The sequence below is a fragment of the Pituophis catenifer genome, unplaced genomic scaffold (genome assembly GCF_029215685.1).
Source record: "Pituophis catenifer annectens isolate HBS135680 unplaced genomic scaffold, rPitCat1.0.hap2 SCAF_7, whole genome shotgun sequence".
Lineage (NCBI taxonomy): Eukaryota > Metazoa > Chordata > Lepidosauria > Squamata > Colubridae > Pituophis > Pituophis catenifer.
In genome coordinates this window covers 70,127,566-70,152,991 of record NW_027256887.1, presented here as the reverse complement: position 1 = coordinate 70,152,991, position 25,426 = coordinate 70,127,566, and the positions used below count along the sequence as shown (strand labels likewise).

At 37.6% G+C, this 25,426-nt stretch overlaps 1 protein-coding gene across 1 annotated transcript in view; it reads right to left on the bottom strand.

The window, feature by feature from the left end:
• Positions 1-25,426, bottom strand: part of KIAA1549 (KIAA1549 ortholog) — a 141,596-nt gene that overhangs the window by 24,350 nt on the left and 91,820 nt on the right. The window contains exons 9-10 of the mRNA XM_070947183.1: positions 22,843-23,020; positions 14,461-14,642 (exon numbers count right to left, since the gene is read on the bottom strand). Coding sequence (XP_070803284.1) covers positions 14,461-14,642; positions 22,843-23,020 — 360 coding nt within the window. The remainder of the gene's footprint in view (positions 1-14,460; positions 14,643-22,842; positions 23,021-25,426) is intronic.

The window sequence follows — 25,426 nt, the reverse complement described above, 5'->3', positions numbered from 1 at the left end:
CTCCATGTGCCCCCCAAAAATAAGACCTCCCTGAAAACAAGGCCAAGCGCTTATTTTGGGGTTCAAGAAAATATAAGACAGGGTCTTATTTTTGGGGGAACACGGTATTAATAATAAACAATGAACACATACTATGTTAAACTCTCCCATCAAAATGCTATCCAATCCAGGGACTTCAGCACTTCCCATGAGTGACCAAAAAGTTTGAGGTTGATGGGAGTTGTAGTCCAAAATATCTACATGGCAGTAAGTCAGAGAAGGCCATTGTAAAGCAAAACTATTCGCTTATCTCTCTTGTTTCCATTTTTCCTTTTTGATTCATATTGTGCATGATATTGGCGAGAAAGAAGGGATATCTCCCCCTGCTCATTTTTATTGGCTGCACTCAAAGGAAGATAGACAGTTGACTCCTCAAATTGTAACAATCTGTGGCCCTTCAAGCTTTGCCAAAATCAGTCATCTCAATCCATAAACACTTTGATCTTACTATGTATAATAAAAAAAGAATCCTTTTATATAGTCAGCTGAGTCCAGAGCAGCTGTTCATAGATATAGTTCTAAAACAAAGGACATGATCTCCTAAACAGCATTACTAAGATCTACAGGTAGACTTAGACATATGACAGATACATTTAGATAGGTTAAGGAAGTATTATGTATAAATATCCCAGCTCCAAGCCATTAAGGGCTTTGTAAATTAAATTGTAACTCAAAGTGCTGAAATGGCTCAAACAGAAACTGCAGTTCAATGAGATTACGGTACTGTATCTCAGTGACTGAAGATTACTGAGATGCCTTTTGTAGCAGCCTTCAGCAATGACATATCTTTCTTTCCCTAATCCCGTAACTGAGGCTACAGAGTCTGATAGAGGATTAACAATTCAGAATCATGTCTGATGAAAGAAATGCATTCACCTGTAAGTAATATAATACATGCAGAGAAATGGGCCTTCTGAAAGAGATGTGATAAAGGGCATGAGAGTCACGACTGGACATTGAATTAGATCTGCAGGTGTGGGGAAGGCAGAGAGGTGAGAGCCAATCAGTAGCACATAAGTCTCTTAACCGTTCCAAATAAATGCATAAATATACTTTCAGGTATTCGTGATTTCACAATTTTTACTGTATAATTTCTCTTTATGAGTGACCTTGAATGAGTCTTTCTTAAATCTTTGCACAATCTTGCTCAGGCTGACAGCCATAATTGAACTCAGAGCAGCCAAAAATGGCAGAGTCAGAACCAAAATGATATTAAAGAAACTTTTAATGAAATACCAGTATTATGATTAAAGCTGTCCGACTTTAGGGGACAGTGCTCATCTCTGTTTCTTAGCTGAGGGAGCCAGTGTTGTCCAAAGAGACTTCCATGGTCATATGGTCAGCATGGCCATACCCCAAGGTAACACTGTTACCTTCTCACTGAAGTGGTACCTATTTATCTACTCGCATATGCATGTTTTCAAACTGCTAGGTTTGCAGGAGCTGGGGAAAGCAATGGCATCAACCTGGGCTATCAGCTTTCCAGCTGATAACTCAGCATCTTTAACCACTGAGCCATCACACCCCTTTTACTATTATGATTATTTTCCACTTATTTACTAATAGTAATCTTCTCTCACATTAGGACGTGTAATTCACAGGCAATGTTTGGAAGGGGGTCTGAAGGTAGCCATCTTGATGCTTTCCTACTTTACATTAACCAACCCAGCCTCTGCTTAGTTTTCAGAAATTTGTTATCTCCAAAGGAATTTAGAATTCAGATGGCTATCAAAAGCCTTCAAAAACATTTGACTACCTCCATTTAAAATTAAATACAGAAGCTGGGTTAGGATGTAATTTTGCTTTTAGATAATCCTTGCCACACATGATCACAGATTACCAAAGAAGTTTCAGTTTACTTTATTGATTAGCCCTTGGGCCATATCAAAGTGCAGAGTTCCAGACACAAATTATTATTAAAATCTGATAAAAAGAATTTAAAATGGAATTAGAATAAAATATGATTTAAAATGAAATTGGAATATTTATTTATTTATTTATTGTATTTATATGCCGCCCTTCTCCCATAGGACTCGGGGCGGCTCACAAGATAAAACAACACGACAATAAAATGATATCAAAATAATCCAATTTAAAATCCCCAAGCAATTAAAACTCCCGGCAGATCAGGGAATTTGCTGAAAAAGCCATGTCTTCAGGTCACCGCGGAAAGTACAGAGGTTGGGGGCTGTCCGGAGCCCAGTGGGTAACTCATTCCAGAGGGTCTGTGTGACCACAGAGAATGCCCTCATCCTGGGCGCCACCAGCCAACATTGTCTGGCCGATGGCACCTGGAGGAGGGCAATCCTATGTGAGCGCACTGGGCGGTGGGAGGCCAGTAGGAGATGGTCCTGCAAGTACCCTGGGCCCATGACATGGGAATAAAATATGATTTAAAATGAAATTCGAATAAAATACAATAATTTAATATATAGATAAATAAAATATGATGAAATTACCATGTTTCGCCAAAAATAAGACCGGGTCTTATATTAATTTTTGCTCCAAAAGACACATTAGAGCTTATTTTCTGGTTAGGTCTTATTGTTGGGGAAATGCGGTACTAAATGCATCCATCTGGCTGACAATCTTAACTGGGGCTTATTTTGGGGATAGGCCTTATATTACAAGCATCCTGAAAAATCATGCTAAGACTTATTTTCCGGTTGGGTCCTATTTTCGTGGAAACAGGGTATATTTCGGTATCACCCCTACAATCTACCCCAATCAGTCCCACATATGCCGATCTCAACCGAACACCACTGTGTTAAATGTTATTTTCAGATTCTGGCCGCACATAAGGTAACTTGTTTTGATATGGGGAATCCCCAAGGGAAAACTAGTTTCATAATTTCTTGACAATACATAGTAATTTGGCATGGATTATATATATAATTATTATATATAATTATATAGAATTACCTATAAAAGCGTACCTTGATGTTTGTGTGTATGTTTTATCTACACACCATATATACACACAGTTACATAGAAAATGCCATTTACTCTATTTTGATACATATACTGATAAGAACACTGCCAGAGCAGGTTGCTTAATGAGAGAGCTTTTGTACGTTTGATCACAGGAATAGTAATATTTCAGCTCTGGCAGCTAATCTCTGAGCAGCTCTAGAGACCCAGTAAAATTGTCTTAGTGAATTTATGACCTGGCAAAAATGCTAGTATACACAGTTAAAGAAGACCGGTGTGCATGTTTGTGGGTGACAGAGAGATGTCAGGCAGGAATATTTTTTAAAAAGAGGAGGGAGGCTTTTAAGATGGAGCGGAGATGCTTTAACTCTTGATGTCCCTGGCCTAAATCTTCTCCTCTTTTTTTAAATGTAAATTTTAATTTGTTTTAAATTATGGGGTATTTTAAATTCAGCCAAATTTTTTAATTCATTTTTAATTTATTTTAAATTTTTGTATTTATGTGTTTTATCTTGTGGCTGTTCACTGCCCTGAGTCCTTTGGGAGAAGGGCGGTATAGAAATTTAATAAAATAAATAAATAAAATAAATCACATCCTCAGAAAATGAAAGCTTCCAAAGCAAAGTACTGGTTGTGAAATGATCAATGGAGAGTCACTAAATGATTCTTTATCCTAGTTTGAATATTGAACTCTATAATAATTGTGTTTACAGAGGAAGTATAGTGAATATTGATCTAGCTCCAAAAACAACTTGACATTCAGTACCCTTATTCCCTAGTCAACCCACCCAGTCAGAGTATCTTGCTGACGGGAGTCCCAAAGAAATTGTGACTTGAAACATAGCTGGCTAGAAAGAAGTGGTTGACTAGTGAGTTTCTTATCTAAATGTGATGTTAATAGCCATCCAGGAAACCTGGCTAACTGAAGAGGATGAATTAGTATAACTTCCGGGGTTTCAGGGATGGACTTCCCCCACCCAAAAAAAACCAAGAATAAGGGGTGACCCTCTGGTGGACTATGATTCTATATTAAGCAAGAATTGCAATGGCATAGGGGGGAAACTATATAATGAAGAGAAGTTCTCATACTTTCTAGTTGTAAAATTTGGATATCAGGAATTTGAATTAATATTGGTAAAGGTATGCATTCCTCCAAACACATCCCTGTATTATAACTCTGACTATTGGACATTAGAAGTAATACTAGATGATATATCCATATTGTATCCTCAAGCCATAATTATAATGCTTGGAGATTTTAATGCTAAATTAGTCTATCTTTGTATGAGTTTGCTCAAAAGAAAGGATTCCCAAAGGAATTTCTTGATAATCATCCTCCGTGGTTTTCTAGAGACAACAAAAGTAACACTGCTAGTCTGCTCCTAGTCTCTTTAATTTTCAAAGGTAATCTTCAAATCTTAGGAGTAAGGATAATATCTATATATACCCTTACACATACTACTCAGCTCACTCAAGTAGCCTGCTAGATCTCTTCTGTGTATCAAGAGATAAAGTTGACCTCTTTTCAGAGGTTTCCGTACATTTAGGTGATGCCTGCTGTTATTCTTCAAGGAAACAAAGAAAGAATGAAAAAACAAGATAATTACATGCATTCCTTAGTGACCTGAAAGGGTCTCTTTGCTAGGAAATGCAATGAGAATCTTTGAGCCAGATTCAGAAATCCTATGTAAGTTTAGTCAGAAGAAAACACAATGATTAGCCTGACTAGGTGGCTCAGTGGCTAAGACACTGAGCTTGTCGATCAGAAAGGTAGGCAGTCCGGCGGTTTGAATCCCTAGTACAGGTCTCCTGCTTGAGCAGTGGGTTGGACTAGATGACATCCAAGGTCCCTTCCAACTCTGTTACTGTTACTGGTCCCCCTCACCGTCCTTTTGCTCTAGAAAAGAATGAAGCTTTGGTTTATGTGATGTGTACACAACTTAAAACCTGAGATCATACTCACAAATCAATGATTATTTTATATAAAAGTTAGGATATGGTTTGAGCCTAACAGTTGTCCAGGCAATATAAGTGTACTGTAACTTTAATCTGTAAATGTATTATGTGACTTTAATGCTGAGTCATGCTGTAATTAGGTAATGACTGGTTGTGAGAGTATTTAAGCAAGGTACTGTAACGTATTCAGTTTGATGATGAAGCTGCTATGATAAGCTACCATTGAGAGGAGTTATCTGTAATCATCATTTGATGGATCTGCAACCATCGTGGTTTGTGAACCAGAGTGAGTTTGTTATTCTAACCAACTACTGTTTGTTGAGTAAGAAGATATCTGTAACTACTGGAGTGATTTACTGGCAAAGACTTGGAATTTGTTTAAAGACTATGAGACTGTTTTTCTACTATAAAGTAAGCTTTTGATAAACCAGTTTGCATATCTCTTATTCATTGCTCTCAGCAACGTTTCTCTGTGCAATCTACTCTGCTGGTTGGTAACACAACAACAATATCCTTAACATTGGTTATGGGCCCAGAGCCAACCAGAACTAACTAGGATTGTTAAGAGTTAAACTGAGAGTTAATGTGAATAGAACAAACTGTGTTTGTGATAAACAATCCAAGTGAAGATGGCACTAGAACAAGCAGCAAATTTTTCCATGATAACCCGGCTGGATGGAACAAACTATGTATCCTGGTCTGCAAAATGTAGTCTACTTCTGCGTAGAGAAGGACTGTGGGACATAGTTAATAATCCACCGGATGTAACATCATGGAATCCTGCTGATGAGGAAGATGAGAAGAAAACAGCCAAGTTTAACAGAGACGATGACCGAGCTCTTTGCATTATTGGACTAACACTGGGTGACCAGCAACTTGTCCATATTTGTGGAGAAGAGTCTGCTGCTAGGTGTTGGACCAAGTTGAAGAGACTATGTGTTCGTGACTCTGTGGATGCTCATATTTATCTCACACGGAGATTATTTAAACAACATCTTCTTAAAGGTGGAGATATGATGGCTCATTTGGAATCCATGACCAGAATTTTCCAGGAGCTGCATGAAAAGGAACTTGTTTTCTCAGAACTACAACAAGTTTATATAATTCTTTCTTCCTTGAACAATAGTTATGACGACTATGTTTCTTCGTTAGAGGTTTTGTCCAGAGATGAACTGACATTGGCTGGCATAACCGGTAGATTATTGGAAGAATCCAAAAGAAGACAAGAAAGGGATCAGTTGAGAGTGCAACAACCAAAAGAAGAAAAAATGTATTCAACTGCCTATTTTGTAAAACGTTGTTTTGCTTGTGGGGCTAAAGGGCATATAGCTAAGTATTGTAAGAATAAGAAAATGTCTGTTAGGTACAATACTAGACCCAAGAAGGGTTGTAATTTAGCGATATCCAGTTCAACTACTGATGTTAACCAGGATTGTTGGGTTGTTGACGGTGGTGCTTCTCAATCAATTTCTAGAAATAGAAATTTTTTTTTGTTAAAATGGAGAAAAGTAACCAACATGTTAAACTAGCAAATGGCTGGAAGGTTAAGGTAGCTGGAGAGGGTGTTGCTCGTTGGTCATTTAATAATGAACCATTGCCTATGTTATATATTCCTGGGTTAAAATTCAATTTATTATCTGTTAAATCATTACTGAATTTTGGGTTTACAGTAACATTTAAAAATGATAAGTGTTTTATCGAGAAAGATGGCAAAATTGTTACTGCAAGGTTAGAAAATGATTTATTCGTTTTAAAGGATAACCCAGTATTGATGGCTAAATCTAAGTCTGTTTATAAGAATGTTAAACCACATGATGAATGTATTCATCTGTTACACCAGAGACTTGGGCATTTAAATTTCAGGACGTTAAAGAAAACAGTTCAGTTATCTGAAGGGCTAAAACTACAAGCATGTAGTAAATATCTAAACTGCAATGCCTGTAGTCAGCAAAAGAGTAGGGTTACACCAGCAAACTGTGTTAATGGTTTTAAAACCAAAAATCCATTAGAGGTAGTTTTTGTAGACCTAATTGGACCCAAGAAACCTAGCATAGGAGGTGCCTGCTATATTCTGAGCATAGTAGACCATTATTCAAGATACGGATTCTGTTATCTTATGAAAACAAAAAGTGAAACATTCCAGCATATTAACAACTGGCTACGTTTTGTGGAAAGGAAACAGAAATTTAAGGTTAAATGCTTAGTGACTGATAATGGTACAGAATTTACCAACCAAAGGTTAGAAAAGTTTTTGCAGGATGCAGGGATCCAGCATAAACGGTCTGCGTCGTACAGACCACAGCTTAATTCCTATATCGAAAGAAGAGGTCAAACATTACAAGCCATGACTAGAACAATGTTGGCAGATTCTGTTTTGCCTAAAAATTTATGGGGTGAGGCTGTTATGTGTGCTAACCATGTGTTAAACAACATGGTTCATTCCTCTACAGGAGAAATACCATTCACCTTATGGCATGGGAGGAAACCAAATCTGTTACTTTCACACATTTGGAACCCCAGCTTGGGTATCCATCTAGTTTAAGGAGAAAGGATCAACAGAGAGCCAGAAAAATGTTTTTCGTTGGCTATGAATCGAATCATAGATCTTTTAGATTTTGGGCACAGGGAACTACTAGTGTGTATTGTAGTGCAAGTGCTAAATTTCTAGAGCACGAAGGATGGGATAAACTAGAGCGTGCAGATTATAGACATGATAATAATACTGTTAGTGTAAAGCATCATATTCCTGATGATATTCCTGGAGATTTAGATGATGTAAAATCCTCTATCAAGGAAGAAGAACAGGAGGTAGGTTTAGAGGAGGTAGTTTTAGGGGAGGAGTCAGATGAATCATCTGCAGTAAGTTCTGTATTACCTAGGAGATCTACTAGGGAAAGGCATCCACCTGATCGATATAAAGCAACCGTAGTTTGCCAGGTTAACATTGAACCTTCAAGTTATGAAGATATCAGGCTTTATCCTGAAAAGGAGCAGAATGCTTGGAAGGAGGCAATGAGTAAGGAAATTAATTCTTTAACTAAGTTAGGTGTTTACGAAACTGTGAAATTGCCACCTGGTGAAAAATTAATAGGTTGTAGATGGGTTTACAAAATTAAGAAAAGCATAGATGGGACAGTAACCCATAAAGCTCGCCTTGTAGCTCAAGGTTTTTCTCAGACCAAAAATGATTTCGATGAGGTTTTTGCTCCTAGTTTATGTGCTAGTACTTTAAGAACAATGCTAGTGTGGGCGGCTAAGCATAAATATAGTATTAACCATATAGACATAGAGACAGCATACTTGCATGCTCCATTGAGACACACCATCTATATGAGGAAGCCTTTAGGAGTTGAAACACAAAACCACACTGATTGTTGGAAGTTAAATAAAAGCCTTTATGGTTTGAGACAATCAGGGTTTGAGTGGAACCAATGTATAGTGAAAGAGCTAAATAAGATCGGTTTTCATGAAGGTGTAGCGGATAAGTGTCTCTTTAAAAGAGAAAATAATGGGTTAGTATCATTTTTGTTATTGTTTACAGATGATATAGCCATAATAACAAAAACTGACAATGAAGCCATAGATATTGTTAAACAGTTACAAACCAAATTTAAGATCAGAAATTTGGGAAATATTAGGCATTATTTAGGTTTAGATATCAATCAAACAGCTAGAGGTTATAAAATATCTCAATCTAGTAAAATAAGCCAAATGTTGAAACGTTATGGCATGGAGCTATGTAAGCCAGCTAAAACGCCTATGGCACAGGATTTTCAACAAGGAGAAATCCAAAGCCCTAAATTTAGTAAGGAGATCTACCAGTCTCTTATAGGTAGTCTATCTTATATAAGCAATTGGTCGAGACCTGATATTTCATTTGGAGTAAACCAATTAGCGAGATATAATGCAGAGCCAACTGATAGGCATTGGCAGGCTGCAAAGCGTATATTAAGGTATCTGAAAATGACGATGCATTATGCATTGTATCTAAAACCTAACAATGGTTTAGTATTGAGCGCATATGCTGATGCCGGTTTTGCTACTGATGTGACCACCAGAAAGTCCACATTGGGTATAGCTATCATATTAGACAATTGTTTGATTGGCTGGAAATCAATTCGTCAAAAACATATTAGTCTTTCGACTATGGAGGCGGAGTTCTCATGTTTGTCACTAGTTTGTACTGATTTAATTTATTACAAACAACTAATGATGGATATTGGTTTAAAGATGGATTATCCAATTGTAATACATGAGGACAACCAAGCTGCTATAAAAATGGCAACAAATTTAGCAGTTAAAACTAGATCTAAGTATACTGACATTAGGTATCTAAATGTTTGTCAGTGTATCCAAAGCAACATGATTAAGTTGGAATATTGTATGTCGGAAAACAATATTGCCGATAATTTTACCAAAGCCCAAGGTGCTATAAAACATAAAACATGTTGCAAAAGCTATGGATTAAGAATCTAAACTGTATATATTGACCTGTCCAAAGGGGAGCATGTTAGGATATGGTTTGAGCCTAACAGTTGTCCAGGCAATATAAGTGTATTGTAACTTTAATCTGTATCATCAGTTTGATGATGAAGCTGCTATGATAAGCTACCATTGAGAGGAGTTATCTGTAATCATCGTTTGATGGATCTGCAACCATCGTGGTTTGTGAACCAGAGTGAGTTTGTTATTCTAACCAACTACTGTTTGTTGAGTAAGAAGATATCTGTAATTACTGGACTGATTTACTGGCAAAGACTTGGAATTTGTTTAAAGACTATGAGACTGTTTTTCTACTATAAAGTAAGCTTTTGATAAACCAGTTTGCGTATCTCTTATTCATTGCTCTCAGCAACGTTTCTCTGTGCAATCTACTCTGCTGGTTGGTAACACAACAACAATATCCTTAACATAAGTAATAGTTACCAGTTCCAGATTTCTCTAATTATGTGCTTATTTTTAATTTGTTAATATTGTTAACAAATAGTTAATATTGTTAACCAAGTTAAACAAGTAGTTGGCACTGTTACCATTAAATGACAATTTAAAAGTATTTTTTCATATTGCTTAATTTATTGCCCCAATTGTGAGACTAATCAAGTTTAAGTTTAAGTTTAATGCAATTTATATGCCACCCTATCTCCAATGGACTCAGGGCGGCTTACAACAGTAAAATACACAATGACATTAATGCAATATAAAATTAAAAGTCCGAATTAAAACAGTTTAAAATCAGTTTAAAAACTATTAAGAAAACCCCCCCTCATCAGTCCAGGCTACAAAATAACCAGGTCTTCAAATCACGGCGAAACGAGCGAAGGTCAGGGGCCATCCGGAGCTCCAAAGGAAGTTGGTTCCAAAGGGTGGGTGTACCCACAGAGAAAGCTCTCCCCCTGGGGGTCGCCAGCCGAAATTGTCTGGCCAACGGCACCCTGAGGAGGCCCTGTCTGTGGGAACGCACCAGGCGATTGGGGATTGTTGCTGGCTGCAGGGGGTCCGACAAATATCCCGGACCTAAGCCATGAAGGGCTTTATAGGTGATAACCAGCACCTTGAACCTTACCCGAAGGGCAACCGGTAGCCAATGCAGGCCACGCAGGAGGGGTGTAACATGGGAGTGTCAGGACACTCCCATCACAACCTGCATGGCCGCATTCTGCACCAGTTGAAGCCTTTGAGTGGTTTTCATGGGCAGCCCTAGGTAGAGAGCATTGCAGTAGTCGAGTCAATCAATTGATAAAATTAAAAGAAACTGTTAGAGGAAGAAGGTCACAGTCCTAATCAACTTGAAGGTGGGACCTGGGGGAATAGATAGTTTAGCCTTGATATGTGTGACAACTGATTTCCAATGAAAGCTCATGAATTGAAAAAGAACCTTTGAAGTTAGGATTTTACGTAAGCTTGGATGTGTACACGCACAGCCAGACTTCAACAGTCAACTATATTGACCCCTTAATTTAATTTAATTTAATTTAATTTAATTTAATTTCGAATTTATATACCGCCCTTCTCCCTGAGGACTCAGGGCGGTGTACAGCCAAGATAAAAAAAACATAGAATACAAATATTAAAACATTTAAAAATATATATAAAATTTGGCCCAAAAAATTAAAATCGCAGACTAATTAAAAGGATTTAAAAATTTTAAAAATTTCTTCTTAAGCCAACCCGGCTTGCTGAAAAAGATAGGTTTTCAGGGAATAAATTCAATTTGCAAGCTAAACATGGAGAAAATAAAACTGTGGTTATTTACAGATGTTACTGCTGAATTGTTCTCTCTTTCCAAGGAAACAAAATTCTTATTCGGTATGACGATGGAGATCACATCCAGTCAAAGCTCAGTCGGGGAAAAAACAAGATGACTCACAGCAGAGTGGATTATTAACATTTTATGTATCTTTTATGCAACTATTCAACTAAAAGGGTTCAGAGAGATTGGTCTGTGTTGAAATCACTGAAACAATAAGGACTATGGCATTACTTCCATCTCAGAAACTCAGTCCCATGTTTTATGTCTTTCCTCCCTCCAAATAGATTCCAAATAATTCTGACTCATTTTCCCCACCTTGAACTATTTTTAACTTATTCCTTCCAACTGTATCCTGAAAACAATTCAACTTTGCAAAGCAGTGTTTAGCAACACTTAGGCACAGAGTATGTGGAATACCCTGTTGCTTTAACATAAAAATAAGAAAATAAAAAGGTTGATATATTCTGAGACTGTTCACTTTTGAGATTCCAGTTTCTTTTTTGACTGATGGGTCTTTCTGGAGGAGAATATTCTTCAACCCAGAAGATTGTGCCCACTGCTAAATCCTGCAATGATGCCTTGCTCATTTCAACATCTCTTGAGCTAAATCTAGAATATATTCCAGATTGGGTGTCGATGTCACCTCTGAGATTTCCAAATGTATCCAACAACTGAAAAGGATAAAGCACTGGGGAGAGCTGATTCTGGCTAACTACTAAAGGAGTTACTACATTCAGATGGTTAGTACCAGTAAAAGGTAAAGATAAGGGTCCCCTCGCACATATGTACTAGTCGTTCCCAACTCTAGGGGGTGGTGCTAATCTCCGTTACAAAGGCGAAGAGCCAGCGCTGTCCAAAGACGTCTCCGTGGTCATGTGGCCGGCATGACTAAATGCCGAAGGCGCACAGAACGTTGTAACCTTCCACTATTTTTCCCTATTTTTCTACTTGCATTTTTTACATGCTTTCGAACTGGTAGATTGGCAGAAACTGGGACAAGTAACAGGAGCTCACCCCTTACGCGGCACTAGGGATTCGAATTGCTGAACTGCTGACCTTTCAATCGACAAGCTCAGTGTCTTAGCCCTTGAGCCACCACGTCCCTGCTAATACCAGTATTTACTAGTATTTATTTATACACATAAATTATTCTCTTCCACTTCGCTAGGATTGAATTCTATCAATCACTGTGCCCATTTATAAAAAAAAAGTCAAATGTATCTGTCCAATTATCATTCAAGCAGATGATTTCAAGAATAATTAATAAATTTCTATGCCAGGCATCTCTTTTAAAACTTAGACAACTGGTTAGTAAAGAACAATGGCCTGTCCAAAGAGCAGTTCAATTTTGGAAAGCCTCTAAAAGGTATAAACAACCAAAACATCATGTGTAAAGTTCTTTATAATTCCATTTCATTCTTTAATAGAAACCACTTTATCTAAGTGTCTTACTTCAGGGGTTTTAATCTCCAACCCCCACAAGATTCAGTTTAAAGTCCCTATATCAATTTTGTCACGCTTCAAGCTAAATACGTTTTTCCAACCTTGAGAGGGCTGAAATCCACCTGCCATTGATTTATGCTATACTGATGGGTACCATGAGTGGGATGACTTTTCACAAGCTCATGAAATGAAATTAAATGCATAATGCATTCAAAGTACTCTAGAGCCATGGTGGCGCAATGGTTAGAATGCAGTACTGCAGGTTAACTCACTGCTCATTCCAGGAGTTCGATTCTCACCGGCTCAAGGTTGACTGAGCCTTCTGTCCTTATGAGGTCGGTAAAATGAGGACCCAGATTGTTGGGGGCAATATGCTGATTCTATAAGATGTTTAGAAAAGCTGTAAAGCACTATGAAGCAGTATATAAGTCTAAGTGCTATTGCTATTGCTTTCAAAGAACTTAATGTATGTTAAAGACGACTTATGGGCACTTCTCAAAGCAGTTTGGATAGTATTTCACTTTAATAAACATAAAATAGCTACTTTTAAGTAAAATAAAGGTAGCATTTAAGCCTTATTCTTAGACTGATTTCTATTTTTAGCACAAGCATTGTAAAGCAGAGACAACACAAGTCAATGGTGTAAAAGTCACCAAAGGTGAAAGTTATTGTTGATTTTTCTTCTTCTCTTCTGTTACAATAATGAAAATAAAAGCTACCCAGCTTTCTAACAAAATCACAATCACTTTCAACCTCGCTCATCTTTCCCATGATTAATGAAACATGGTGAAAATATGAAATATGAAATGGAGAAAAACACTTTTACAACAAACCAATTCCTGTAAACAGGAGGGCAGTAATATTCCCAGACCTATCAAATTGTGCAAAATGGAACAGCTCTCAGATCTTAGCTTCCTCACTATAAGTCATAATCTGTATAAAAAGAAGGCAATTCTGAAAGGCTGCAGAATCCATATTACTAGAGGTAATAATAATGCTCTTATGATGCAGGTGAGGGTTGGTCTGAAAATATGAACTAGATCTGCACCAGGCCACTTTTGCATCTATATTTAACCTTTTGGGGAAGATGGAGGAGAACAGTGAGCAAGGCTTTACGCAAAGTGGGCGAGGCCATGTCACTTATGAGTGAGATCAAAATCATCCATGTTTTGGAGAAAAAAACATTGCCTTTGATTTATCTGTATTGTTCCTATTTTAGGATTTACAATACAGTGATTGACCATCTCAATTTCGTGACTCTAGGTAGTTCAGAATACAAAACATAAAAAGAAGAAATAATAAAACATTACATAACAATGGGGATATTTGGAGGACAACTTCTCAAAATAGACTCAATCAATAAATAGGCAGGAGTTGGTTCTTTCGTTTTTCAGCAATTGTGAAAATTTTGTGATATAGTTAGTGTTCTATATAGTGTTTGCTCTTTTTTTACTTTCTTACAAATATTAATATTCAATTTATACTGTAAATGTATGCTGTTAAATAATACACAGACCTCATAAAAAGTATGAACATTCTCTCTATATGTCAAATGTTAATTAATGACAACTAATTTTGTTAAGATGCAATAGGTTTCCTTATTCATAAAGAACTTTCTTGAGATAATTTTTAAAAGGTATTGTCTATTACATAACAGCCTTGCAAACTCTAGACCTGGGATCATAAATGTTTAGCTTCACTAGCTTGCAAAATAAGCATTTTATGTCCTTCTATTTATGAACAGATAATGGCAGCCATTTTATAAGAATATTCTTAATAGTTGTTAGCAAGTCACAAAACACCTAGGCATTTTAGAACAATCCCACTTCTCCAATTCTTACCTTCTGACGCTGCTGTATGTTGCTCATGGTATCTGGTTGAAACTCAAGTTTGTCTGTGCGGCAAAGCTTCCAGTATAAAATTATGATTATCAATAGCACCACAGCTACAGGGACTGCAACGCCAACAATAATCCATAGATTATTCTGTGATTCAGGAGGAGGTTCTTTGACTTGATCTACAGCTATCAAGGGGAATGGGAAAAGGTTAGCATTTATGTACTGAATTCTAGAAGTGTTTAATCATAGCACTAAAGCATTAACATCTAAAATATATTTATCAGGAATGAACATTTAGTACTTTAGTCTCATGAAATCACACTGCCAACCTTTTCCAAATGATGTTCTCCTGATGTATGAGAGAACTGCCAGTGAGATAAAGATCCTGAGGTCAAAAGCAAGGTCAGAAGCTATCCAGAGTTTATGGCTATCCACTGCAATCTCATTTCATCTATTCTCACATTCAGTAAATTGGTAACAATTATATAAGAAGCTAAATGTCTATGGAGATTCTCAGTCATCAAGTCATACCGTATTTTCTGGCGTATAAGATGACTTTTTAACACATGAAAATCTTCTCAAAAGTTGGGGGTCGTCTTATATGCCGGGTGTCGTTCTCCTGTAACCAGGCATACCAGCCCGAAACGCTCTGACGAGCCAAGCTCTGACCATCCCAGCTGAGTTGCCTGCTAATCAGGCAACTCAGCTTGGATCGCCAGAGCCATGTAAAAGGAAAAAAGTTTTCCCCCTCCAGCTTGCTTACCTTAGCTGCTAGTCGCAACGCTTGCCTTGCTTCACTTGCCTGAATCCACTCCATCAGCAAGCCACTCCCTGCCTGCAATCAAGCAGGCAGGGAGTTGTGGACTTCAACTCCCAGAATTCCTCAGCCAGCAATGAGGAATTCTGGGATTTGAAGTCTACAAGTCTTAAAGTTGCCAAGGTTGGAGACCCCTGCTCTATTGGGTAAGTTTTTCCCCCCTTTGGGAGCTTTAAAAAAATAGTTAATTGGGTTTTTTTTTAGTTGTTCTTTTTTAGACCTAGCCATTTAAAGTTTAGGAAGTTTTAAATTTAGCTTTCATATAAAAATAAAAATAAAATAAAATAATATTTGTGCAGCTTTCTGAGATTTAGTGTGTTTCTGTAGTGTTTCACTCTAACTACACAAACACACAAAATCTCACAAAACTGTATGTGGAATTTTGTGTGTGTAAAGTGTGAAAGTTTTTTGGGGAGCTTTTTGTGGCTGTGTGAGGTTCCTGCTTGTTGCAGGGGCCATTTTGGATCCAGCACAGCTGCTTTTACATTGTGGGTGAGCCAGTAGATGTTTTTTAATTTTTATTTGGTGTGCATTGGAAGAGGGGTAGTCTTATACGGCGAGTATAGCCCAAACCCTATATTTTAACAGGAAAAGTTGGGGGTCGTCTTATACGCCCAGTCGTCTTATACGTCGGAAAATACGATAGTTGTCCCAAAGGTGCTTTCTCAAGAGGCAACTGGACTTTCTGTTTCTTTCTTTGAAGACATTTCACTTCTCATCCAAGAAACTGAAGAACAAAAACCAGAAAGTCCAGTTGTCTCTTGAAAAAGCACCTTTGGACAACCATGACCTAGATGATTGAGAATCTCCATAGACAATTATATAAGAAAGTGAATGCACAGATGGTTATATACAGTATGACAGCCAAACTGGGGCAAAATAACTGAGCTTGTCTCTTTATTATCTGAACATCTGTTATAATATAATATCTGTTATCATGGAAGTGATATCCTACCTACCGCTAGGATGGAACAGTGGAAGAGAGCATATTTTAGTTTATGCTTATTAGCTTCCCATTACAACTGGAAACACTAAACAGAATATAGAACTAGATAGGTTCTTGGTCAGATCCAACAAAGCTTTTCTTATATTTGTGGTTTCTTACACTGCCTTTGTCTTCTCAAACTTGGCTTTCTTGCAGATATCCAGACTTCAATCAGTTCTCAGCAAGGTCAGTTTGGAGAAACTTGCCATAACAACACAAGAAAATGCCTGGCATTCAGCATTTTATACTTGGGTTTTGACAGTATGCCATATTTATAGGTGAGCAGTTTTCTGAAACAGATCCTGTCCAAATGAATTGGGGTTACAATTCCCAGAATTCCTAGCCCTCAGCTGGTTGGAATGTACTGGGACTTTAAAATCCCAAAGGTGCTTTTTTAAGAGGCAACTGGACTTTCTTGTTTTTCTTTGAAGACGTAAACTTGGATGAGAAGCTTGGACGAGAAGTGAAACGTCTTCAAAAACCAGAAAGTCCAGTTGCCTCTTGAAAAAGCACCTTTGGGACAACCGTGACCTGCATGACTGAGAATCTCCATAGACATTGGGACTTAAAGTTCACAGACATCTGGAAGATTGTACAAAAATGTATGATCAACTAATATGTAATCAATTGGATATAAAGGATTGAGGGAAGGAATTTCTATCTGAAATTTTTATAATTATTGGCAGCCTCTACAACAGGATTTAAATTTGACTATAAATTGCAAACTGTACCTCAGAAAACAATCTCAATGGTTTGATTTCTCATCTGATTAAAAAATTTGTTCAAAGTGAAATTCATAAATATCGAATAGTCAAATTACATAATTTGTTTTTAAAACCCTGTTATATAAATATTAATGTATTGTAAGGCTGACAGCAAACTGTAGAATTCTGAACAAGATAAGCATTGCAATATCTTTATAAAAATTGCAGATATTTGCTATTTTTGTTAACTGCTCATACAAATAGAAGATTTATAAAAGCTACATATCATACCAACTTCAATAGTTTATATAAGAACATATGCTGATAAATTGCAATCTTGCAGAAAATCTATTAATGTCCCTAAAGAAAAAGTAAGCTAGCTATAAATACTTCATATAGTATGTGCTGATATAATAAATGCTGGCATTCAGTGCTAAAAGCATAACATTCGTTCTCCCCTTCCATATCTGGAAAAGTTGAAGTGCTACAGTGCTTTCTTAAATATCTACATACTGTATAAGCCACCAAACAGAATTATGAGAATTACCATCTTGGTAATAACCTGGGGTGAAATGCTCCCGGTTCGGACCGGCTCGGGCGAGTAGGTAGCGATGGCGGCGGGCAGTTCGGAGAACCGGTAGCAAAGATCCCAGCCCCCGCCCCCCATGCCCAGCTGAACCGCGCGAATATCAGAGGCTTTTTTTCTTTTAAATGGCTCTGACGATCCAAGCTCTGACGATCCCAGCTGAGTTGCCTGATTGGCAGAGGGGTTAAAAAACCCTCTGATGATCAGACAACTCAGCTGGGATCGTCAGAGCCTTTTGAAAGCATTTTTTACATGGTTTTACATGTAAAAAATGGTTTTAAAAGTAAAAAAAAAAAATTGGCCACGCCCACCCAGTGACATTACCTCCCCCACCAAGCCACGCCCACAGAACCGGTAGTAACAAATTTTAGATTTCACCACTGGCTAATAACAGAAATATTCTGTGTCTGGGAATCAGTCAAAGTAACTGCAATGGCTGCAGGACAAAAAGAGTCTTTTTTTTTTATTGAAAAGTTTTATAAGAAATACAAACAATTTTCTCCCCCCCCACCCTTTCCCCCTCCCCACATAATAGAAAGTGTACATTTTCTTATACATAATAAATCCTACTTATACGTTTCCCTTAAAGAAAGCATTAAAATAAGACATTTTAATTACATTCGGAGTTGCTCTCCTTCTCTTTCTTCCCTCATTCCACAACAAACCTTCTTCTTCTCCTCCTTTCTTTCCCTTCCCTTCCTCCTCTTCTCTCCTGCTTTCTCCTTCCTCCTCTCCTTCCTCCTCTTACTTCCTTTTCCTTTCCCCCACTTCTCTCTTCTTTTCCCCCTTCTCACCTTCACTCCTACTCCTGTCCCCTTCCCTTCCTCCTCTCCTTTCTTCCATTCCTCTCCCTCCCTCTCCTCTTCCTAGCCTCTCCTCCTCTCTCCTTTCTAACTTCTTTGCTGTGAAATATTCTCCTCCTTTAGTATCTGAGCAACTCCTGTATTCTAATCGTAGATACTTTCTTCTGTTAAAACATTTCTCTATTCATCACTTTTTCCCCCACCCCAACCCTTATCCCACCCTCCCCACCCACCCCTGACTTCCCAGAGCAAAAACAGGGTATAGCATCTAACAAACATATGCTAAAATAAACTAACTAATTATAAAATTCAAAACTCCCACACGTTCTTTAACTCCCCTTGCTCCAATTCATCAACCTCCCTTTTATAAATCCTCAAGACCAATTAAGTTAAATTCATTCTTCCTAATTATAAAAAAAACTTTTTCTTGATGTATAATCCAATACTTTAGCAATATTACAAACAGTAAAAATCATAAGTAAATTTCATTTCCATACCCTCAAACATCATTCTTTTTTTGAACATTACTCCCTAATAAAATTCTGAATTTAACATTAATCCTCTTTCCTTCAAAAAATTGGGCATCTTGAAATCTTACACATTTTATCTCATATATCTGTTAAAATAATATAATCTTATGTTAAACATTTTAAAAATCTCTTAATACCATTAAAACACTTATTTACCAAATATAAATTTCAAAATCTACAGGAGGATATCTTTCAAGTTTTCAATTAATCATTTTAATACCTCTAACTTTTTAGAAAGCAGCCCTTTTACTATCCAAAACTAATTATCATTTTGTAATAGAATTCTGAATTTAACATTAATCCTCTTTGCTTCAAAAAGTTGGGCATCTTGAAAGCTTACACATTTTATCTCATATATCTTTTAAAATAATATAATCTTATGTTAAACATTTTAAAAATCTCTTAATACCATTAAAACACATATTTGCCAAATGCAGATGTCAAAATCTATAGGAAGATATCTTTCAAATTTTCAATTCCTAAAGTAGCCTTTAATACCAATGTAATTAAACTTTTCAATTTCTTACTAGAATCTTCCTTCCCCAAAGAGAAAAAAAAAGCAAGTACTTAATCTTCTATTCTTCTCTTCTTTCTATATTTTTTCCAATCCTTTTTTTTATTAATTCTTTCAACATTCCCCCCAATTTTATTTTGGAAAATTTTAAAATGTTGATTTGAGGTTGATGTTTCTGGAAATACTCGCTCTCTTCTTGAAATCACTTTTTCTAATTTGAAATCTCCATTTCGACTCTTCTTGCTTGTATAATCCTTCAGTCCATTCCTTTGTCCATATAGCCAAAATTTGTTGCCATAAAGTTTGTCAGTTTGCGATAAAGAGTCTATTTGTTGCTTTTCTATCAATTGAATGGAAGCGTCTACCCAGTCCTTTGTTTCAGCTGTGCCAGCCTGCCTTTCAGTCCTAACAGCCTCTTGATCTTCCAAGGGCAAACTCCTCTGAAAAATTTCCTGCTGCACATCCAACAACTCCTTATAATTTTCCAAGCTGTTTTTTGAAAAAGCTCTTTCAATTGTATCCAAAAGAGCAGAATTAAAAGATTCTAGAAGTTCTTGAAAAGCTTTAACAGTCACAGCTTGAGAATTTGCTGATTCACCAGCCCTGATGTCAGCCATGTTTCAGCCACTTTGTATTTATCCAGCTATTAGGTCGATAATTCCAACTATTTTCCACACAGTATAAGAGCAAAATTTTAGTTAAAGTCAATACCAAATTCTTTTCCTCAGTACCAAATTCTTTTCCTAGGCGCTTCCACTTTAAAACTTTCTCTTAAGGTATAATCCAGTAGCTGTATCAATGTTGCAAATGTTAACAAGCGTAACAAGCACTTTCCCTAGTAGCTTTCTCCTCCCGCCCTCAGGAGCCATTTTCTGCATTTTAAAATGGAGTTAAAGTGTTACTTGCAATTTTTTTTCTTTTTTCTCCTGGTTTGCTCTGTCTGCAATCAAGGTAAAGATGTTAAAAGTCCCCTCATTTATTTTCAGCAGATTTTGGTCGCGGCTTCTAGCTCCGCTTTAGCGGAGTCGTCCTTGGTCCAGAGCAGCTTGACAGGCTTCAATAGGGAGCCCACACCCTTCGCGCCCCAGGATTTCTCCTAGGGCACTTGGGGGGCTCTACCTCCACCTGTCGGCTCTTCTCTCTCCCCTTTGCCTGGGGAGAGGGTTCCAAGCCTCCAGACAGCTGTTTTTCAGCTGTTCTGGGGCTTTTACAGAACCGAGGATCAGGCGCTCGTAAAAGAGCGTCTTTGAGGCTCGCGGAGCCAACCAGAAGAGGACAAAAAGAGTCTTGAGGTTCTTTGTAAAGTCTAAGCTATCTGAACTGGGTTTCCTCAATTTTTTTTTAATGCATAGATTTATTCTATCTTTCCAAGTAAGTCTGCATGAAAACTCATAAAAATGTTTGTACATATCTTCTCACGATATATACATGCTGAGAAAGTACTTTCCCTAATATATGCCTTTTTGGGATATAATTTTTCTCAATTTTTTTTTGATCCATTAAGAAAAATTATATCCCAAAAAGGCATATATTAGGGAAAGTACTTGCTCAGCATGTATATATTGTGAGAAGATATGTACAAACATTTTTATGAGTTTTCATGCAGACTTACTTGGAAAGATAGAATAAATCTATGCATAAAAAATGTGATGCACACCACCGAGTTAGCCATATTTATTGAAATCTCAATGTAAACAATAGTCATTGGCCAAACTAGGCAAGGTGCCAAAGGGCCTACAGTCAGATTTCCTTTATATGTTGTTCTTGTTGTGTGACATGGCACCTATAATTTCTAAAGAGCATCATTGAAGGAAAGCTGGTTTAGGGAGGTAAGATTTATGTCTGTTGGGAAGCTAGTCATGACTATGGAGGAGTTACTGTTGATCAATCTGACAATCATTACAGAGCTACTGTAACAATCAAATCAAAGGGAAGGAGAAACCATATCTCCTACTATGAACTTCTGGAAGAAAGGATGGTATCCACCTAAAATAATAAAAGAAAAGTAAATCTTCTCCTAAAGCAGGCATGGGAGCCTAGATTCAGTTCAGGGGAAATCCAAGCCAATTCATGCAGCTGGTGGAGTGATATTAGGAAATGCTGCTTAATGAAGTAACAGCACAGTGGTGGGATTCAATTTTTTTTTTACTACTGGTTCTGTGGATGTAGCTTGGTGGGCGTGCCATGGCTTGGTGGGTGTGGCTTGGTGGGCATGGCAGGGGAAGGTTACTGTAAAATCCCCATTTTCTTCCGAACAGCTGCGACTCGGGAGGCAGAGAATAGATGGGGCGGGACCAGCCAGAGGTGGTATTTGCCGGTTCTCTGAACTACTCAAAATTTCATCTGCCGGTTCTCCAGAACTGGTCAGAACCTGCTGAAACCCACCTCTGTAACAGCTCCAATAATGTTCTCTCCTAACTCCCACCCTGGACATTATTAGTTTTTCCTTGCTGGAAGAGTAGCAGACACAGAGAACAGCTTGTTTGGCACATGCATTTCTTCCAGTGAGGAAGATCCTTGCTGGAGAAGCCAGCAGAAGCAACCATCCTAGATCAGAAGAGATTGCAGGGGAGCTTCTTACAATCGTATTGGTTTTGTCCAAGCCTTCCCTTTCTCCCTCAAGACTGCAGGAAATATGTGGGTATTTTCCCAAAGGAGGCTTCTTGATGAAAAGAAAACAGGTCCTAAATAAATAAGTAAGGAGTGTTTACCTTGAGGAGTTATCTAACCAAACATTGCAAATCAGTGTTTCTTAACCAGCATGGTGGCTGGGGAATCCTGGGAGTTGATGTCCATGTATCTTAAAATTGTCAAGGTTGAGAAACACTGATTTCAATGATATTAAACACTTCAAAGTTTGGAAATCTGGTTCAGTCTACACATCCCTAATGTTTAAAGTCATTTTTAATTTGAACATAGCTCAGTTTCTCAGTGTTGCATATGCCTCCTCTCTTATTTGTACTACTGTAGTCACAACTTCAGAGGGAAATCAGAATGAAAATAATCTAATACAGAGAACAAAAGCACCGTAAAGCCTTAAAAACCAACCTATCTATTATGGCAAAATACAGTTCACGGGGACATAATACTTAATGTTAATGATGTAATCCTCAACCTGCTATAAACCATTTGAAGATGGTGTGTGTGCGTGCGTGTTGCTGCAAGAAATTTAGGTTGCTGTGTCTCCAGAAAGCATTGACTAAACAGTTACCATAGTGAGCAATTAACCACGTAGGGAGCTGTTATGTAACACCTCTTTGCGTTGTGAGGAGAATATTACACTTCCAGAGAGTCCAGGGAAACAGAGGTGTTAAAATTCTCCACATCATAGAAGCTGAAACATTGGCACACACGCAAGCAGTTCCCCACAAAACTGTATGCACATAGACTGTTTTCTTGAACATACTGCAAGGATTACTTATTATTCTATTTGTTTGGAGACTTACGCTGGGCCACTGGACCCTGAATGCGATAACCCAGGATGATGGCAGCCTTCTGGATATCCACCCTATTAATCAAATCTGATGCCTTCACAGCACTGAGCCTTTCCCCATCTTGATCTTCCACAAAATAGACCAGCATAATTGGGCTGTCGGCTTCCTTTAAGCGTGACAAATTCACCATCTGAAAAGGCACAAGAATTTCAATTAAAAATCATGCTAGAAATGTGAAGGACTCCATTTTCATTATGTTTTACCATCTCATACTTTGGGGTGACTTGGGTCATGGACTTGGATCACTGACACCCCATTCTTTGGGGTGAGATAGGCCATTGTCTATTTGATTGATAGCCATTGGCTGTGTTTGAGTGTCACATACTTTAGCAAAAAGGTTCGCGCGCACGCACACACACACACACACACACACACACACACACACACACACACAAAACACTTTTTGGAGTGGTAGGATTTTGGAATTTTAGAATATATTGTGATTGTTTAAAAAAAAAAAAGAATTCGAAGGAGGGATTTATCCATTTATAAAATCACAGAGAATACTGGTTGTCCTTGACTTACAACAGTTCTTTTAATGAAAGTTTGAAGTAACCACGGCATTGAAAAAAGTGAGTTATGATTGTTTTCCCACCCTTATGACTGTTGCAATATCCCCATGGTTACATGATTAAAATTCATTAATATTTATAACGGTTGCAGTGTCTTGGTGTCACATGATCACCTTTTGTGACTTTCTAACAAACAAAATCAAAGGGGAAGCCAGGTTCACTTAACAACCGGGTGTTCTGCCCCAGCTATGGATCCCAAAGAACACAGCACACACAAAGTTTGTACAAAACTTAATTTACTAAAATAACTCAAGTCTTTTTCAAAACAAAGGCTGTTAATAAACTTTAAACAAAAAAACAAAGATAAAGTAATCACAATCTTACTAAGGTTGGCAGAAAGCCCAGAAGTCATTTGCAGAGAATCCAGATGTGAAGTAGAGTGAACTAAAGTTGTTCCCTACAAATTGCTTCAGTCGGTGTTCTTCCTTAAATAGGCTAAGGGAGTGGCCAATTAGCTCCAAGCCTTACTCTCGAGGAGACCTCCTCCTGAGGAGCCATTCCTGCCTTTTGGCCGCTCTGTGCACCCGTGCATCGAGAAGAGGCTCGTCCTCTTCATTTAAGGGAGTTTCTGGAGGCTGAAACCCTGCCTCTGGCACCACATCTTCTCCAGCCTCCTCATTGTCTGGCTCGAGTGCCAGCTGCACAGGCTGCTGGCACAACACCACACCAGCCTCCTCGCTGTCAGAATCAGCTACAATCCGCACAGGCCGCTGACGGGCCACAACACCGGGTTAGTAACTTAACAATTGCAGTTATTCACTTAACCATGGCAAGAAAAGTCCTAAAATGGGGCAAAGCACACTTAACAAATGAACAGAAATTTTGGTCTCAATTATGGTCGTAAATTGAGGACTACCTGTATTACCATTTTACTAGATGTATGTACACCTCCTCTAGCATGCACTCCCAATCATTGCTTACATTTTTTTCTTTTTGATAGAAAGGTGAATGTGCTTCCAAAGAGAGCACAGGTTTACAATCATTTTTATTTTTTTGTTTAGGATCCCAAAACAGTCTAGGTTGGAAATAAAGAAGATAAAGACTGATGTCTAATTTTGCAGGGTCCCAGGTTTCCATTTTTTTTAAATTAAAAAAAAAAAATCAGGTGAGGCAATAAGCCCAAAGGGCACTAAAAATGATATCCACAAGCATCCATGAGTCACTTTGACTTAGCATCATGTAAATAAAATCTTGGACTTCTGCCCTGCCTTCCTCCTCTCCAGCATGGCTGAGCAGAACACCTGAGCACACTTACGTCCATTTTTATTTTGCGCCTTAGCTTTACAGTTTATTTGATTTATAGCCCATTGTTTGTTTTGTCCAACAGACCAACTTCAATTAATATTAAATATGGTTTGTTTGAAACAAGCTGATATGAAACCACTGTTTTAAAGCTGGAGTTCCTAATCTATATCTTAAGACACCAAATGACCACACATAATTTTGTTGATGCCCGATTGATTCCATGTGAAATTTTATTTCGTAGCTTACGCAAAGACTTTTAAATTGTGTTAGTATTAAAACAAGAAATAAATATTTAATACTCTTTTTTTAAAAAAAGCAAAAGCTAGTATGCTTCAGAGCAAAGCTCCAGGCTTCATCATCTTTATTTTCAAGAATATCTTTTATAGGCATATTTATACAATACAATACTTATTCAAAACCAACAGTGGGAGGCTATACCTCAGTGCTTTTTATAGAAAGCACTCACTTGCTAAGGGAAACAATATGTAATGGTAAAAAGCTGGCAGTGGTAGTAGTATGCTTTAAATTTTCTAACTCCCCTCTCCATCTGCTAGCAAAACTATAAGGACATTGCTTCAATAATCTACTTTCTGATTTAAACGAATTATTGTCTTTTGTACTCAAATATGGTCAATATTCAAATGAGGACTCTCCGATTTATTGAATCAAAAATAAATGGTAGATTCTAGTTGTGATTTATTACATTTCTTGGCTTTGAT